Genomic DNA, 16,662 nt, shown 5'->3' on the forward strand with positions numbered 1-16,662 from the left:
ACGCCTGCAATCCCAGCACTGGGAGGGCAAGGCAGGGGCTCACTTGAGCAAAGGGGTTCAAGACCAGCTTGGCCAATGTGCTGAAAACCCATCTCTACAAAATACAAAAATTATCCTGGTGTGATGGCCAGTGCCTATAATCCCAGCTGCTCAGGAGGCTGAGGCAGGAGAATCATTTCAACCCGGGAGGCAGAGATTGCAGGGAGGCAGAGATTGCAGTGAGCCAAGCTCTCCCCACTGCACTCCAGCTTGGGCAACAGAGCAAGACCCCAGCTCAAAAAAAAAAAAATAAATACAAATGCAAAAACTAGGCCTGGCATGGTGGCTCATTCCTGTGATCCCAGCACTCTGGGAGGCTGAGGCGGGCAGATCACAAGGTCAAGAGATTGAAACCATCTTGGCCAACATGGCAAAACCTCGTCTCTACTAAAAATATAAACATTAGCTGGGCATGGTGGTGTGCACCTGTAGTTCCAGCTACTTGGGAGGCTCAGAAAGGAGAATTGCTTGAACCCGGGAGCTGGAGGTTGCAGTGAGCGGAGATCACGCCACTGCACTCCAGCTTGGGCAACAGAGCAAGACTCCATCTCAAAAAAATAAAAATGCAAAATCCATTCTTTTTTTTTTGAGACGGAGTTTTGCTCTTGTTACCCAGGCTGGAGTGCAATGGCGCACCATGCCCAGCTAAGTTTTTGCATTTTTAGTAGAGACAGGGTTTCACCATGTTGACCAGGATGGTCTCGGTCTCTTGACCTCGTGATCCACCGGCTTCAGCCTCCCAAAGTGCTGGGATTACAGGCGTGAGCCACCGCGCCCGGCACAAAATCCATTCTTAACAGTGGGCTGAACAAAAATAGGCGGTGGGCCTCAGCCGCTCTGAGACCACTCTGACTCTGGTCTGAGAGGTGCTCACCTCTGTTCTAACTAAGGGTTTCATGTTTCAGATTTTGAACTTCCTCAAAAGTGTGATCTCTCTGAGAACTGGTCTACAAGTTTATTTCTTAGGTCAGCTTCCACCCTTTATAAGAGAAAGCTGTGTGTCCTCCTTACCCCCTTATCCTCCTAACAGTGCATTGGTGGGAGCAGGTCGGGGGAAGAAGTGGAGGGGGATGCTATATGGAGATTGTAAAATTCTCTGGGGCCCCAAGCACAGGTACTGCTGGAATTACTGCAGCCTGTGAAGGCGGGCGTCTTTGATGATCACAGTACAAAAGAAGCCTAGCCCTGTCTCTCCCTGACTTATGTATAAATCTTTCTAAGGGTATAACATAGCCTTAGAAGTAGGGCATTTTGGCCTCTGTTGGCATATTATGAATTCATACACTTTGTGGAGTGGAGAATTGGTAGTGACTTCCCTTTTCCCATCCCTTGAATATTATCAAAGAATAAAAGTCTCTTGTGGCAGAGAATCTTGGCAGTAAAGCAAACTTCAAATGCTGACCATGGGATTCCCACAGATTTAAAGGTAAGCAACGACTTTCAGTGGTTCTTAACATGCTTCCCTAGGATTTGGAACAAAACTGAGAAAATGAAGAAATCTCATGCCAGAATCAGAAATCCTTTTGAAAGTAATATGGTTTGCAATCTTTGCTTTCCACAGAATTGCAGGAGGGTCTAATCTAGTCAGTAGATAGATCATTAAATATAGCTTTTGATGAGTGATAACTATATGATTTTAGTTATCTGTTGTCACCTTACTGTAACAAAACTCCTGTTCCTACCAACTTATTTAAGTAAAGAAAGTTTCTCAGCACTTACAGCCAGTGGTGTGCTGGTAAATGTTTGACAACCGACTAAGGGAAGTGGCGAGTGCTAATTTGCCAATTTGTGTAGTGTACACACTCTCAGGTGGGCTGATTTCAAGCTACCAATGAGATGTCCCTGAACATGGAGCTGGGAAGAGATGAGCAATATTTCTATCACACAGATACAATAGGTGTAAATAATCTCAAAAGCATAGATAACAGTAAAGTGTAGTGAGATAATTAGGGAGTTACGAATTTTCAGTATTTATTTCCTTTGTTTTAATATAATTGTATGTTCATATAATTCTATTATTATTATTCGAGACAGAATTTTGCTCTAGCACCCAGGCTGGAGTGCGGTGGCTCAATCTCCACTCACTGCCATCTTCACCTCCTGGGTTCAAGCAATTCTCTGCTTCAGTCTCCCAAGTAGCTGGGATTACAGGCTCCCACCACCACACCCAGCTAATTTTTGTATTTTTAGTAGAGATGGGGTTTCACCATATTGGCCAGGCTGGTCTCAAACTCCTGACCTCAAGTGATCCACCTGCCTTGGCCTCCCAAAGTGCTGGGATTACAGGTGTGAGCCACTGTGCCCGGCTCATATAATTTAATTTTTAATAATAGTTATGTTTAACAACTAGCTAAGGACATTTTTGTTTGCTTTTTTAAAAATAGAGTTTCTCTCTGTAGACCAGGCTGGATTGCTGTGGCAAAATTATTGCTGATTGTAGCTTTGACCTTCTAGGCTCAAGAGATTCTCCCACCTCAGCCTCCTGAGTAGTTGGGACTAGACATATCCCAGCTAATTAATTTTTTTTTTTGTTAGAGACCGAGTCTTACTATGTTTCCCAGGCTGGGTTTGAATGCCTGGGCTCAAGCAGTCCTCTCAACTTAGCCTCCCAAAGTGCTGGGATTATAGGTGTGAGCCATGGTACCCAGCCACAGAATTTCTAAAAATGGACTTTCATGAACCACTACAAGATGGCTTTAGCACACCACGGTTTGACAGCTATAAAAAATAAAAAACAGGAATGAAATTGTTGCTAAAATCTATTTTATTCTAGCAATATTCATTGAGGTTTTTTTTTTCAGGCAATCTCACTCCTTCACCCAGGCTGGAGGGCAGTGGTACAATCTCTGCTCACTGCAACTTCTGCCTCCCAAGTTCAAGCGATTCTTGTGCCCCAGGCTCCTGGGTAGCTGGAATTACAGGTGCGCACCACCATGCCCAGCTAATTTTAGTATTTTTAGTAGAGATGCGGTTTTTGTCATATTGGCGAGGCTGGTCTCCAAATCCGGACTTCAAGTGACCCACCTGCATCGGCCTTCCAAAGTGCTGGGATTGACCAGGCACGGTGGCTCATGCCTGTAATCCCAGCACTTTGGGTGGCTGAGGCGAGTGGATCATGAGGTCAAGAGATCGAGACCATCCTGATCAAAAAGGTGAAAGCCCGTCTCTACTAAAAATACAAAAATTAGCTGGGCATGGTGGTGCGTGCCTGTAGTCCCAGCTACTCGGGAGGCTGGGCAGGAGAATTGCTTGAACCCAGACGCAGAGGTTGCAGTGAGCTAAGATCATGCCATTGCACTCCAGTCTGGGTAACAACAGTGAAACTCCATCTAAAAAAACAAACAAACAAATAAACAAATAACAAAATGTTGGGATTATAGGCATGAGCCACCATGCTCCACATCTTAGAGGTTTAAGTGAGCTAATTGGAGAGAAAAAATTGCCCCAGTCACCTAATTAAGACAGCTGTTTCTAAAACAATTTTACTCTTTCTGTTTAATAATTATTTATCAAAGTTTGTAGAACTGGCTTATGTGACTGGATGTTTGTCTCCTCCAAATCTTATGTTGAAATGTGATTCCCATTGTTGGAGATGTGGCCTGGAGGTGACTGGATCTTGGGGGCAGATCCCTCTCGAATAGTTTAACATTACCCACTTGGTGATAAATGAATTCTCACTCTCAGTTCACATTCAGTCTGGTTGTTTAAGTGTCTGGGACCTCCATGTTCCCTGTCTCTTGCCATGTGAGATGCCTACTCCCGCTTTACCTTCTGCCATGATTGGAAGCTCCCCTGATCCTCTTGCCAGAAGCAAATGCTGGAGCCATGCTTGTATAGCCTGCAGTATTGTGAGCCAATGAAACCTCTTTTCTTTATGAATTACCCAGTCTCATATATTTATAGTAACACAAACAGCCTGACACAGTAAGCATATACTTGTGTCAAATTGTATATCTTAAATATGTATAGCTTATTTTATGTCAGTTGTAAACTAATAAAGCTGTTTAAATTGTTGTAGGACTTTTTAAAAGAGTCATCGGTCTGAAGCATAAAAAAAGTATACTATGATAAAATTTTGGAGTAGAAATTTGAGTTCAAGTAGAAAAAGAAATGATGCAAAATGACTGACTCTTAGAAAAGGGCTTGTTCATGTATTTTTTAAATGGATGGTTGTGGGTATCGAATTGTTAGGGCATTTCATTTAACTGGATACATTTAAAAGAGTGATGTAATTGTTTTACTTAAGTGTATACATTTACAATATGCCAGAAATTACAACCTTTGCAACTATTTGAACTTTTGATGAAAAATGTTAAGCTATCAACTAAAAATTGTGTCAAGGAGTATATGGTTTTAAAATAATTATTTAGAGAGTACACTAGCAAAAAAATAAAAATAAAAAAGACTGAAAACAGCTAGTTTCGAAAGTTAATGGAAGTTCTTCTATAAAACTATCTCGACCTCCTGAAATTAAGGAAATAATTTCCCCTTTCCCAAGTTTTGAGAATCTCTGAAGGGATGCAAATGTTTGAGTATAATTATTTGTGGATGTTTTGGTCTTTAACATGGGCTCCATGAAACCTGGGCAGAGAATATTTGAATGGTCAGAATTCCTGTAGGTTATGTCTCTGCATAAATTGTCTTGGGGCAAGAAACTTAAGATTCTTTCTTTATATCCACAAAAACAGGATATTCGGGGGATTCTCCTTTGGGGGGATTTTGACCCCCAAAGTGTTAAAAATGATTTGTCTAAAACCTGAGATTTTTGAGAAGTTTTACTGGGTTCTTCTTTGGCTTCCAAAAAACAAAATGCAGTAGTAGTCAGAGGTTTGTAATACTGAATGGGAGTTCTTAATTTCCTGCATGGGGCTGAAGTACAAAAACCCAACCAACCAAACAAAACCCACAGTGTTTAGGGCCAGAAGTTCTTCATTAAAATCCTGTTTCCAGGACTTGCCAATTGGAGGAAAGTTTGTGAGTCCCTTTGCTCCGCCTTAAAATGGAGATGATTCCCTCTTGAAGTAAACAGGAGAATGAAATACAGTAATGTGGTGGGCACCATGAATACACACTCAATTCTGTGTATTCTAACCTGAGATTGAGTGAGTCTGAGAGACGTCGTTGGTCAAATACTTCACATCCTCCCCCTAGCTTCCTTTCAAGCAAAAGGAAGTGATCCAGGACTTAACAGGCAGCCCCCTCCCATGGAGCTAAAAAATGAGCTGAGACCCAGCCTACAGCAGAGGTGAAGGTGTCCCTCTCCCTTTTCTCAGACTTCTTAGGCCAGAATTAACCAAGGCTGTGTCCACCTGGTACATCCAGAGACACCTTAAATGCCCTCTTCTCCTGGAAGCCTCTATCATGTTCTTCTTTTAGTTCTCATTTCTTCCTATCTTGAGATTTCTAGGATTCTATCTGTCCCACTCTTTGTCATTCATGTTAGTTTTAGGTTAAGAGCACAGTCTTTAAAGTTAGAGAGACCTAGACTGCAATCTTGACTGTGTGGCATGGAGCAAGACACTTTTACTTTCTGTGCCTCAGTTCTCTCATGCGTAATTTGAAGGTCATTATAGTTCTTAACACCACAAGAATGTTAAGACTACAGTGCAATATGGAGCATCAAAGTATTATCTATTTTTATAATCAAGGGGGTTGCCCATAAGGGTCTCGAGTTATTTCTCTCCCCAACAGCTCCTCACACATGGTAAATAACAGGTAATCACAATACTACTTTCAGAACAGAATCGGGATTGGGCTGTAGGGCTATCTCCCAGAATGGTGCCAACCCTTTCTGGTCTTCCTCACTTTATGCAAATCTCTCTCCAATTACGGATAATGACAGCCTGGAGTTTCCAGGGGCCGTGGAATGTCCAGCCACTGCCTTGCATAACCACAGAAATACTAGGCCCAGAAGGATCCTCTCAAACCGTCCAATCCTACAGTACCCCCATTGTAAGACAGGCAAACCGAGGTCCACACGGTGAGTCAGCATCCACCACAGGCATTTTGAAGAATTCTAAAAATAACACCTCCAATTACTCTTTCCACTTGCTTTGCTTTATTTTTTGTCATGACATTTTTCTTACGTGCCATCATGCACTTATTCTTTTACTTATTTCCCGTTTCCTCTGCCAGATGTAAGTTTCATGAGGGCAAGAACATTGCCATGTTCACAAATGCATCCCTTGCACCTTGTCCAAGGTCTGGCACAGGTTTACGTTCAGTAAATACATGTCGTAGGATAATTGGATGAATGCCATTTGGATGTTTTCCCTTAAAGGCTCAGATGTAGCAACTCACTCACTTGGTCAATTATCCAAAAAATATCTGATGAATATCTTGCATGTGAGAAGCTTTTCAATAAATTCTGGCCAGCAAGACCTGTCTGTCTTCTTAAGCAGCTCCCTGATCAGTGGTCAATAGCTGCCAGTTATACAGTAGACTGAGGATCTACTAGATGCCAAGCTATGGGCTGGCAGTTTATATGCATCTTCTCTGTCTTTGCCCAACTCTTGCAATTGCAAGGAAACATGCCTCACTCAGGACTCCTTAAGAAAAAGCTTAGGAGTTATTGGGAGGACCAACAGGGCTAAAAACCAAAACTGAAAGGAAAACATCAAGAATTGAGATGATGCCACGGGCTAGCAGACTTAACTCTTGCTCTTTAAGCCTGATTGGTCTTTCTTTAAGAGTGTCTCTTCTTTTTCCTAGATGTGTACCTCTCACTCTTTTACTGATTTACTGGTTCTCTCTTCTAGTCTAAATTTGGGGAGGGGCCCACAAGACTGATTGGCTTGGCCAATGGCCTTCCTTATTCCGTAAGTGAGCACCTGCAGCCCAGACCACTTTTTGGGTTACTGTTTGGCCTAGAGGGTGAACATTTGACTTCTCACATACCCTGAGCAGAGGGTATATTTAATCAGAAGGGAGTGTTGAGCATCATCTTCACTTGGATGCTGTGAAGTAAGTAGTTTTATCTCTATTTTAAAGATGAGAAAACAGGCTGAGACAGGAGAAATGACAACAGAACTGTAACTATAACAAAGCTGCCCTAACCTACTGCAAACCTGTGACTGAGAAATCCATTGCTGTTTGCCACTGAAATTTGCAGGTTGTTTGTTACATAGCAAGAGGTGACTGCTACATGATTAGAACTCAGGTTTCTTTGATTCTGTCTGCCTCACCATGCTGTCTCAACTGAGCTTACAGCCCTGATGCCTGCTCCCAACTCCCAAGTGTCCTGTCCTAAGAGGAGCGGAGAGAAATATTGGATTCATCCATTTTCTGCGGTCATAACAGAATCCTGCACTGTTGATGCTCTGCGTATACTGACATTACTTGATGCTAGATTGTATATTGATTGACTTGTTTATCTTCTGTCTCCTCTATGAGATTAGAATTTTCTCTTTAGTCGCTTTATTCATTTATGTCCCTACCACCTGACCAGTTTCTGGCACATTACAAATGCTTAATGAATATTTATCAAATAGATGATTGACTGAATGAAAAACGATGATAAAAAGGAAAGTGGAGAAAACTTTTCATCTTAAAACAAAGCCCTGAGTCCTTTAAGGTCAGAATAAAGAATTTCTAGGTAGGGACAGGAAGTTTAGTACATGATTGGGTCAAGAATCAAAGTAAGAGGCCGGGCGCAGTGGCTCAAGCCTGTAATCCCAGCACTTTGGGAGGCCGAGGCGGGTGGATCACGAGGTCAACAGATCGAGACCATCCTGGTCAACATAGTGAAACCCCGTCTCTACTAAAAAGTACAAAAAATTAGCTGGGCACGGTGGTGCGTGCCTGTAATCCCAGCTACTCAGGAGGCTGAGGCAGGAGAATTGCCTGAACCCAGGGGGCGGAGGTTGCGGTGAGCCGAGATCGCGCCATTGCATTCCAGCCTGGGTAACAAGAGCGAAACTCCGTCTCAAAAAAAAAAAAAAAAAAAAGAATCAAAGTAAGAAAACTTGAAGGTGTAAGGCTGGGCACAGTGGCTCATGCCTCTGGGATGAGCCAGCTGGGATAACCCCAGCCCTCTAGGATGCCACAGCGGGAGGATCACTTGAGCCCAGGAGTTTGAGACCAGCCTGGGCAACATAGTGAGACTCCTTCTCTACAAAAAAATAAAATAAAAATAGCCAGGCCTGATGGCATGCACTTGTAGTCTCAGCTACTCAGGAGGCCGAGGTGGGAGAATTGCTTCAGCCCAGGAGAGACTGACTGCGGTGAGCTATGATAGTGCCACTGCACACCAGCCTGGGTGACAGAGCAAGGACCCATCTCTAAAACAACAAAGTCCAGGCACGTTAACTCACGCCTGTAATCCCAGCATTTTAGGAGGCCGAGGTGGGCAGATCACCTGAGGTCGGGAGTTCAAGACCAGCCTGACCAGACATGGTGAAACCCCGTCTCTACTAAAAATACAAAATTAGCTGGGTGCGGTGGTGCATGCCTGTAAATTCCAGCTACTCAGGAGGCTGAGGCAGGAGAATCACTTCAACCTGGGAGGCGGAGGTTGCAGTGAGCCCAGATAGTGCCATTGTACTCCAGACTGAGCAATAAGAGTGAAACTCCATCTTAAAAATAAAATAAAATAGGCCAGGAGTGGTGGGTCATGCCTGTAATCCGAGCACTTTGGGAGGCCAAGGCAGGTAGATCACAAGGTCAGGAGATTAAGACCATCTGGCCAACATGGTAAAACCCCGTCTCTACTAAAACACAAAAAATTTGCGGGGTGTGGTGGTGCACACCTATAATCCCAGCTACTCGGGAGGCTGGGACAGGAGACTCGCTTGAACCTGGGAGGCAGACGTTGCAGTGAGCTGAGATTGCACCACTGCACTCCAGCCTGGCGACAGAGCAAGACTCTGTCTCAGAAAATAAATAAATAAAAATAAATAAAATACAACAACAGCAATAAACAAAACAATAAACAATAAAAATAATACAAATAAAAAATTAAAATATAGTATCACAACTATTTACACTTACATTGTATTAGATGTTTAGAGATAACTTAAAGAATGTGGGAGGATTGCATAGATTATATGCAAATACTATACCATTTTATACAAGGGATTTGAGCTTCCCTGGCTTTTCATATCTGCCAGGGGTCCTGGAACCAACCCCCTATGGATACTAAGGGATGGTAATGGTTATACTCAGAGGTCCATCCACCCACTCTCATGCCTGGCATCATCCACCTGCATAGAGACAGGGTTGGCAGAAAAACCTGATCGTTAGGGACAGAACACAGAAAGCCAGTGTCCTGACTCCCTCTGGTGTAAAGGAAAGAACAGGGATGTTGGAGTGGAAAGCTGAAGTGGAAAGACGGACACCCCAGATATTTTTTAACTTTGATTATTCCAGCTGACAAGACACACCACACCCCAACCTGTATTGAGTGTGAGTTGCTTCCTTCTCCAAGCCTTAGTTTCCTTATCTGTAACATGGGGACAATGTTTATACCTACCTCCCTGGGGCTGTTGCGATAAGATGAGGTCAGGTAGATGAAAGTTGTATGTCACTGTAATGTCCAGTGCCCTTTTTTTTTTTAATGAGACAGAGTCTCACTCTGTCACCCAGGCTGGAGTACAGTGGTGCGAACTTGGCTCACTACAACCTCTGCCTCCCAGGTTCAAGCAATTCTCCTGCCTCAGTAGGAGTAGCTGGGACTGAAGGCATACCTCACCACTCCTAGCTAATTTTTGTATTTTCAGCAGAGACAGTGTTTCTCCATGTTGGCCAGGCTGGTCGCAAACTCCTGATCGCAGGTGGATCCACCTGTCTCGGCCTCCCAAAGTACTGGAATTACAGCAGGAGCCACCCGGCCTCCAGTGCACTTTTTATTGCACTCTGCGAAGGGATAGTGTATGGAGTGAGGGACTGACCTGGGTTGGAGTTCAGCGCTAAACTCCCTGGCATCATGGCTTTGGGTAAATGTCCCTTCTCTGAGCCTCAGGATCTGCATGTGTTCAGTGGGGCTATTAATAGTATCTCAACTCACAGGCTTGTTTTAGAAATTAAATAAGGATTAAATTATATAAGTGCCTGTCATACAGTAGATACTCAGCAAATGTTCCGCCCCAAACACAGACACACACACAACACTTAAAACAACCTGGGTAACAAAGGAGTTTTCAGTCTGCAGGAGAAAACAGGCAGCTAATGAGCTCTCTCTCCAGTTTCCCTTCTAAGAGAGGAACTCACTGGCCAGAGCCCAGGCTGGTCACCGATGTAGAGGACAGGCAGCCAACTGCAAGCCTTCCACATGGAGTTTCAAAAAAAGTGTGAGCACAGAGTTGCGTAACCTGTCCCTGAGACACGTGTCTGTACTGAAGTGTCTTCATCAGATATTCCCCAAAAGGAAACGTGAGCAGGGCAGTAGGCTGGGGGAGGAGGAAGGGAGAGTGGGAGGGATCTAGAGAACACGAGAGCAGGGGTGAGAGGAGGAGGAGAAGGAACCACATTTAATATGCTCCTACTATGGGCCAGCCACCAGGCTTGTTCTGTCTGATATATTGTTAGATCCTTGCCATAAATCTGAGACCAGGCATTTCCGTTCCCACATTCCAAAGGAAGAAATAATAACAATAATACGAACATTGCTGATGTTGACGTAGTGCCTACTGCGTATCAGGCAGTGGACTAAGCACGCATTGGACCCTCAGGATAGCCCGTAACATGGGTACTATTCTCAACCCCATTTTATAGAAGAGGAAACCAACTGAGACTCAGAGACATGGAGTAACTTTCCCAAGGTCACGCAGCAGGACAGCAAGGCAGCAGGAGAGCCAGGATTCGAATCTAGGCAGGACTCTCAAGCCTATGGACCTATGGGAGAACATTTCCCAAGGGATTTACGGGGGTGGATCCAGAGAGTGGCCTTAGCGATGGTCCTCACATGCCCAGAGTGGGGCTCCAGTGTGAGAGTGATGAAAGAGACCAAGTGACCAGAGGTTACTTCCCTCCACCCAGAGGACAGTTTGTCCCAGCTTGTGGCTGTTCGTCGTCACTCTGCCTCTGACCTAAAGTTTAACATTTCATTCATAAGTTTGGAACCACAGACTTGGCAGCGTAGGAAGCACCCTCAGAGACCAGCTATTCTAGTCTAACCCCCTCATATTACAGATGGAAAAAAACCCTGAAACCGGAATGTGACACGCCAAGGTCACAGAGCAGTTTTCTGTTAGATGAAGGGGCTGATTTAGGGTCAACTACAGATCATCTTGTGCTGTAGTTACCATATGTGGGTGCACCTCAGAAACACTGGGGGAGCTCTTTAAATACACAGATTTCCACACTCTGCTTCTGGAGAGTTAGACTTAGATCTGCAAACAAGGACTGGAAATCTGAATATCCAACATGTTCCTCAGGTGATTCAGAAGGCACAGGGCCACAACAGCATATGCAAGTCAGAGTCCAATATCTCTCTTTCATTTGATAGTTTGGGACACTGGGACCCACCAGGGAACTGACCCAAGGTCACATAGCAAGCCAGTGGGGCTGTAGTTCAGACTCTGTGGTCTGAAGTGGACTGCTTGTAGTCACATTTCAAAATGGACCAAGGAAGCTAAACAAGGGGGTTGCCATGATTTTCCCCAGCCCTTGGTTTCCTTCTTGGATCCAAATTAAGACACAGGATGGTGTACATTCCCAAAGCTTGGCAAGGCGGGAATCCAAGAACTGAACTCGCAAAAGGAAAAGGAAAGGGTAGGAGGTTAGCTTACACACCCAGTGGGGTTTTCCCAGAGGTGAGCTCCGGACTCCAGGGTTGACATCAGACATTCCAGCCAGCATTAGTGTCGAAAGCTACCTGTGTTTTTCATTTCAGCAGAATGGGTAGCGAGGGCCTTCCCTATTGGGAAGAGATGCGGTGGAGTGGGCCCAGCTGTGACATGAAGGAAGCAGACTCCAGGAAGAGCCACGCATTCCAGCACCTGTAAGAAAGACAGCTGCCCTGGGTACTGTTAACTCCTGCAGCCCTTTTCCTAAGCCTTTCCTCCCACTCCTCCCTAATCCCTCTCCCCAAGGCTAACTGAGCAGAGAGATTCACTGCTTCTTTTCCACTTCCTGCTATTCCACCACCTGACTATCTTACTGTCTCCCTTCATCTCCCTCTCCATCCCTCCCTTCCTCCCTTCTTGTCTTTTCTTTTATCCTAAAATGGCATTGTGGCTGGACACAGTGGCTTATGCCTGTAATCCTAACACCTTGGCCAAGGTGGGAGGACTACTTGAGCCCAGGGTTCAAGATCAGCCTGGGAAACATAGCGAGGCCCCATCTCTACAAAAAGATAAAATGAAATGAAAAACAAAAAAGCCAGGTGTGGGCTAGGTGTGGTGATTCATGCCTGTAATCCCGGCACTTTGGGAGGCTGAGGCAGGCGGATCACTCGAGGTCAGAGTTCAGACCAGCCTGGCAAACATGGTGAAACCCTGTCTCTACTAAAAATACAAAACTTAGCTGGGCATGCTTGCACATGCTTGTAATCCCAGCTACTTAGGAGGCTGAGGCATGAGATTCACTTGAACTCAGGAGGTGGAGATTGCAGTGAGCCAAGATCATGCCACTGCACTCCAGCCTGAGCGACAGAGCAAGACTCGGTTTCAAAAAAAGTCAGGTGTAATGGCACATGCCTGTGGTCCCAGCTATTCCGGAGGCCAGGGCTTGAGCCTGAGAGTTTGATAGTGCAGTGAGCCGTGATTGCACCACTGCACACCAGGATGGGTGACAGAGTGAAACCCTGTTTCAAAGAACCAGACTAAACCAAACCAAACCAAAACAAAAATGCATCTTGATGTTTGGAGTCAGATGTCCTGAATTTGAATCTCAGCTCTGCTCCCTATGAGCTCTCTAACCTAGAAAGTCACACCACCTCCCCCCAGCCTAGTTTCCTCACCTATAAAAAGGGGGATAATATCTATATTTTCAGATTGTAAGGATTAAACAAGATCATGTAGACACTTAAGAAACATGTTTGCTCAGACACATTAGATCATGTGCATAATCAGTGAACTAGAGGGATTTGAATACATATTTGTTGAACTGAATAGAGGTGCCTAAAAGAACGATTGAGCTGGAAAGCACCTAAGAAATCTTTGGGCCTTAATAACTCCCAAACTGGAGTCCAAGAGAATTGTTTAGGGTATTTCCAAATGATAAGGACAATCGCACACTCTCAATAAAGTCTCAAGTTTCTTTACTTTTGTCTGGAATTGTATCAGCTCAAGGTGTTAACATGAGCAAGCGCTTCAGAAATTCTGATTGGTGGTTACATGGCTCTTTGATAAATTTTTTAATGAAAAATTACTGGAAGGTAGATTAAATGGTAGAAAACATTAATCATGTCCAACTTCTCATTTCATAAACAGGGAAGCTGAGGTTTAAAGAAGGAAGTGGCTTGCTGGTCACACCAGGTGGCATGGCTGGCTCTAAAACACAGATTCTTTTCCTAGAACCAGTTACTTCCCTTCTTTCCACTCTAGAGAGGGGGAACCCAGGAAGTTGAGGGCTTTTGGTCCCTGGAGTAGGAATAACTGAGTCATCGATTTGCTGTTGCTTTCTCTGTTCTTGACTCATTCAGCAAATATTTACTGACTGTCCACTCTTCGGATTTGGAAAATAAATAAAATAGTCATGATAGCAGAGAGGGTCAGGATTTACTTTCAGGTGCGACTTCACAACCTGTGCTTTTTTCCACCGGACACCCACATTTTAAAACACCCACTACTCTGCCTTCTAATACAGTTCCACTGTGTCTCAGCGCAAGGACTGTCTTATATGTACATGTTCTAGCCTTCCTGCCACCCAGTAGTGCGAAATCAATGTTGTAGTGTTGGGGAAACACCTGAATTTTCATCCTGACTTTGCCACTAACTGTGTCTTTGAGCCAGTATGTTGCTTTCCTTCTCTGGCCCTTAGTTTAACTATCTGTATAGTGGGAATAATGGCAAACTCCTACCTGGAGGAGTTGCAGGTTCATTTCAAGTTATCAGACTCTAGGGGAAAACACTGAGAATCTAGGTTGAAAATGGAGACATCGTTTATCACCTCGTTAATTCCCAAACACCGTCACTGCGTCCGAAGCCACCCTACTTCTCTCTCTTAGTCGCCCTCCGTTAAAAAGAAATTTCCCTGTAGAGGGCGCGCAAGCTCCGCGGCTTTCGTTTCTCACTTCCGTTCGTCTTCACTCTTCTTTCTGCGCCTGTGCTCCGTTCGTTATCTGGCTGCCCTTACCAAGTCCCCGCGATGCAGGCAAAGGTTGAACCCACTACGCCTGCGCAACTTTAGCCCTGCCCACCTCCGCTGTTTTCCCCGGAAACGCTTCTTTCCTACGCGGCCGCTCCAGCAGCTGCGGTAGCTGGCATTTTGCCTCTCTAGGCCAGCAGCGCCTCTCCTCCATGGTCTTGTCTGTCGGCGCTGTTTTGGTAGCCCACGGGTGAGGCCGGGCCATACTCAGAGACTTCGATCGTCGTCTGTCACTGGTGAGTAGACCCTAGAGGAGCTCGTGTACGGGCGGGGGCCGCGCAGCCGGAATGGGCTGGATTTCCCCTCACTCTGAGAATGAGTTTGTCCATCCCGCCTTCCCCCCAACTCTTGGAATGGGCTCACCCCTCAGTCCCAGTCCCTCCTCCCGGGCGGGGTGGCGTTGCCATGGAGACGGGCCGCCGGCTGAGGCCCGGCTGGTGTTCCTGCAGGGGATGGCGGGCCAGTTCCGCAGCTACGTGTGGGACCCGCTGCTGATCCTGTCGCAGATCGTCCTCATGCAGACTGTGTATTACGGCTCGCTGGGCCTGTGGCTGGCACTGGTGGACGGGCTAGTGCGAAGCACCCCCTCGTTGGACCAGATGTTCGACGCGGAGGTAGGGTCCCCGGGCTGGCGCGGGTGGGGTCTCGGCCTCCGGAACAGGCTTTGTGGTCCAGCATTACTGAGCTGTAGATCTGGCTAGGCCACCTTCTTGGCTTTGTAGCCCTGGGAAAGGGATTTCACCTTTCTGAGTCGCAGCTGCCTCATCCATAAACTGGAATGACAACAGAGGCTGATTGGTACAAAGGAAAGGGCCTGGATGTTAACACAATAAATACAAATGCGTTTCAGGCAACTCTGATACATTTCCGTTCTGAGACTCTGGGAAAGTGACTTAACTTCTCTGAGCTAGGTTCTCAGGTGCCACACCGGAGAGAGGTGTGGATAAAAGAGGATTCATGCGGGTACAGTGGAAACTGCCTGGACTTTGGGGTCAGACAGGCCTCCTTTAAGTTCCACTTACTAGTTATGTGACCTGGGGCAAATGTCACCTCTGTGGGCTTGTTTTTCTGTCTTCAAAACCATGAGACTAGTTACAGAGAGGTGGACTGAATAAAGAGCATGTGCTTTAGATTCAGAAAAGCAAGGGTTCAGTCTAGCTAAACATATACTATTAGCTGTGGGACCTTGGACAAGTTGCTTTCCCTTTCTGAGCCTTTTCTGAAAAGTGGGCAGAGTACTCCTGCCATGTTTCCCTCAACAAAATGTTACAAGGCCCAGAGGGGTTTAGGACTAAGAAAGTACTTTGTAAAATGTAGAGAAGGTCTGTAAGTTGTTTCATCTAAAAGGCAGTTGTGGGTGAGTGGCTCACGCCTGTAACCCCAGCACTTTGGGGGGCCAAGGTGGATGGATCACAAGGTCAGGAGATCGAGACCATCCTGGCCAACATGGTGAAACCTCGTCTCTACTAAAAATACAAAAATTAACCAAGCATGGTTGTGCATTCCTGTAATCCCAGCTACTTGGAGACTGAGGCAGGAGAATTAGTTTAACCCGGAGGCAGAGGTTGCAGCGAGCTGAGATCGCACCACGGCACTCCAGCCTGGGCAACAGAGCGAGACTCCATCTCAAAAAAAAGAGAAAAAATGCAGCTGTGGTGCATGGTGATGAGTACAGTTCTTAGAGCCAGGAGACCTGGGATGGAGTCCTTGCTCCTGCTGCTTTTTCTCTATGTAGCCCTTGGGCAAATTATTATCCAAAAAGAGGTAAGAATAAAAAGAAGAATGGCTTTGTGAGGTTTTTGTAGGCATAATATGAGATTATGGACGTCAGAGACCTTTCTGTGTCAGCTGAAAGTGTGGTGTGGATGTTTGGCATTTGATAATGTGTTAGATAGTGGAGGTTGCACACCCACTGTGTGCCTAGTCGTGATCTCTGAGGAGCCTCCATCCTCGTGGGAAGAACTGTGGGAAGGCTGGGCTTTGTTCAAGAGCCATCTGATGCGCACAACCTGAGTTCTAGACTAGGGATCAGCAAACCTTTCCTTAGAGGGTAAAGTGGTAAGGATTTTAGGTCATGGGTTACTCAGCTCTGCCATTGTAGCACAGAAGCTGCTATAGATAAATATGTAAGTGAATGGGTATGGCTGTGTTTCAATAAAACTTTATGTACAGGAGCAGATAACTGGCCTATGGAGACATAGTCAGCTGAATGCTCTTCTAGACTTTACTCTTGGTGTTTTGGGCAACTTAACTTGTCTTAGTTTTACATCCTCCTTTGTAAAATGAGAATAATAACCCCTTTCCACCTGCTGTGAGAAATAAGTGAAATTCCATAATGGATGTCTATGAAAGCACCTAGTTGGAAATAGGCTGCCG

The 16,662-nt window shown here is 45.4% G+C and overlaps 2 protein-coding genes across 5 annotated transcripts in view; one reads left to right on the forward strand and one right to left on the reverse strand.

The window, feature by feature from the left end:
- SDC4 (syndecan 4) overlaps window positions 1–14,312 on the reverse strand; it is a 37,954-nt gene extending 23,642 nt beyond the window's left edge. The window contains exons 1-2 of the mRNA XM_078371757.1: window positions 14,089–14,312; window positions 11,770–11,975 (exon numbers count right to left, since the gene is read on the reverse strand). Coding sequence (XP_078227883.1) covers window positions 11,770–11,835 — 66 coding nt within the window. The 5' untranslated portion in view covers window positions 11,836–11,975; window positions 14,089–14,312. The remainder of the gene's footprint in view (window positions 1–11,769; window positions 11,976–14,088) is intronic.
- Window positions 14,313–14,345: 33 nt separating this feature from the next.
- SYS1 (SYS1 golgi trafficking protein) overlaps window positions 14,346–16,662 on the forward strand; it is a 40,553-nt gene continuing 38,236 nt past the window's right edge. For 2 of the 4 annotated variants that reach the window (XM_078371756.1, XM_002747592.6), the window contains exons 1-2: window positions 14,346–14,522; window positions 14,736–14,900. In XM_078371756.1, coding sequence (XP_078227882.1) covers window positions 14,739–14,900 — 162 coding nt within the window. In that variant the 5' untranslated portion in view covers window positions 14,346–14,522; window positions 14,736–14,738. Of the gene's footprint in view, window positions 14,523–14,573; window positions 14,901–16,662 lie in introns of those variants that run through there. The other 2 variants (XM_054255405.2, XM_035298703.3) reach the window with 2 other exon arrangements.

Source organism: Callithrix jacchus, chromosome 5 (assembly GCF_049354715.1).
Source record: "Callithrix jacchus isolate 240 chromosome 5, calJac240_pri, whole genome shotgun sequence".
Taxonomy (NCBI): Eukaryota; Metazoa; Chordata; class Mammalia; order Primates; family Cebidae; genus Callithrix; species Callithrix jacchus.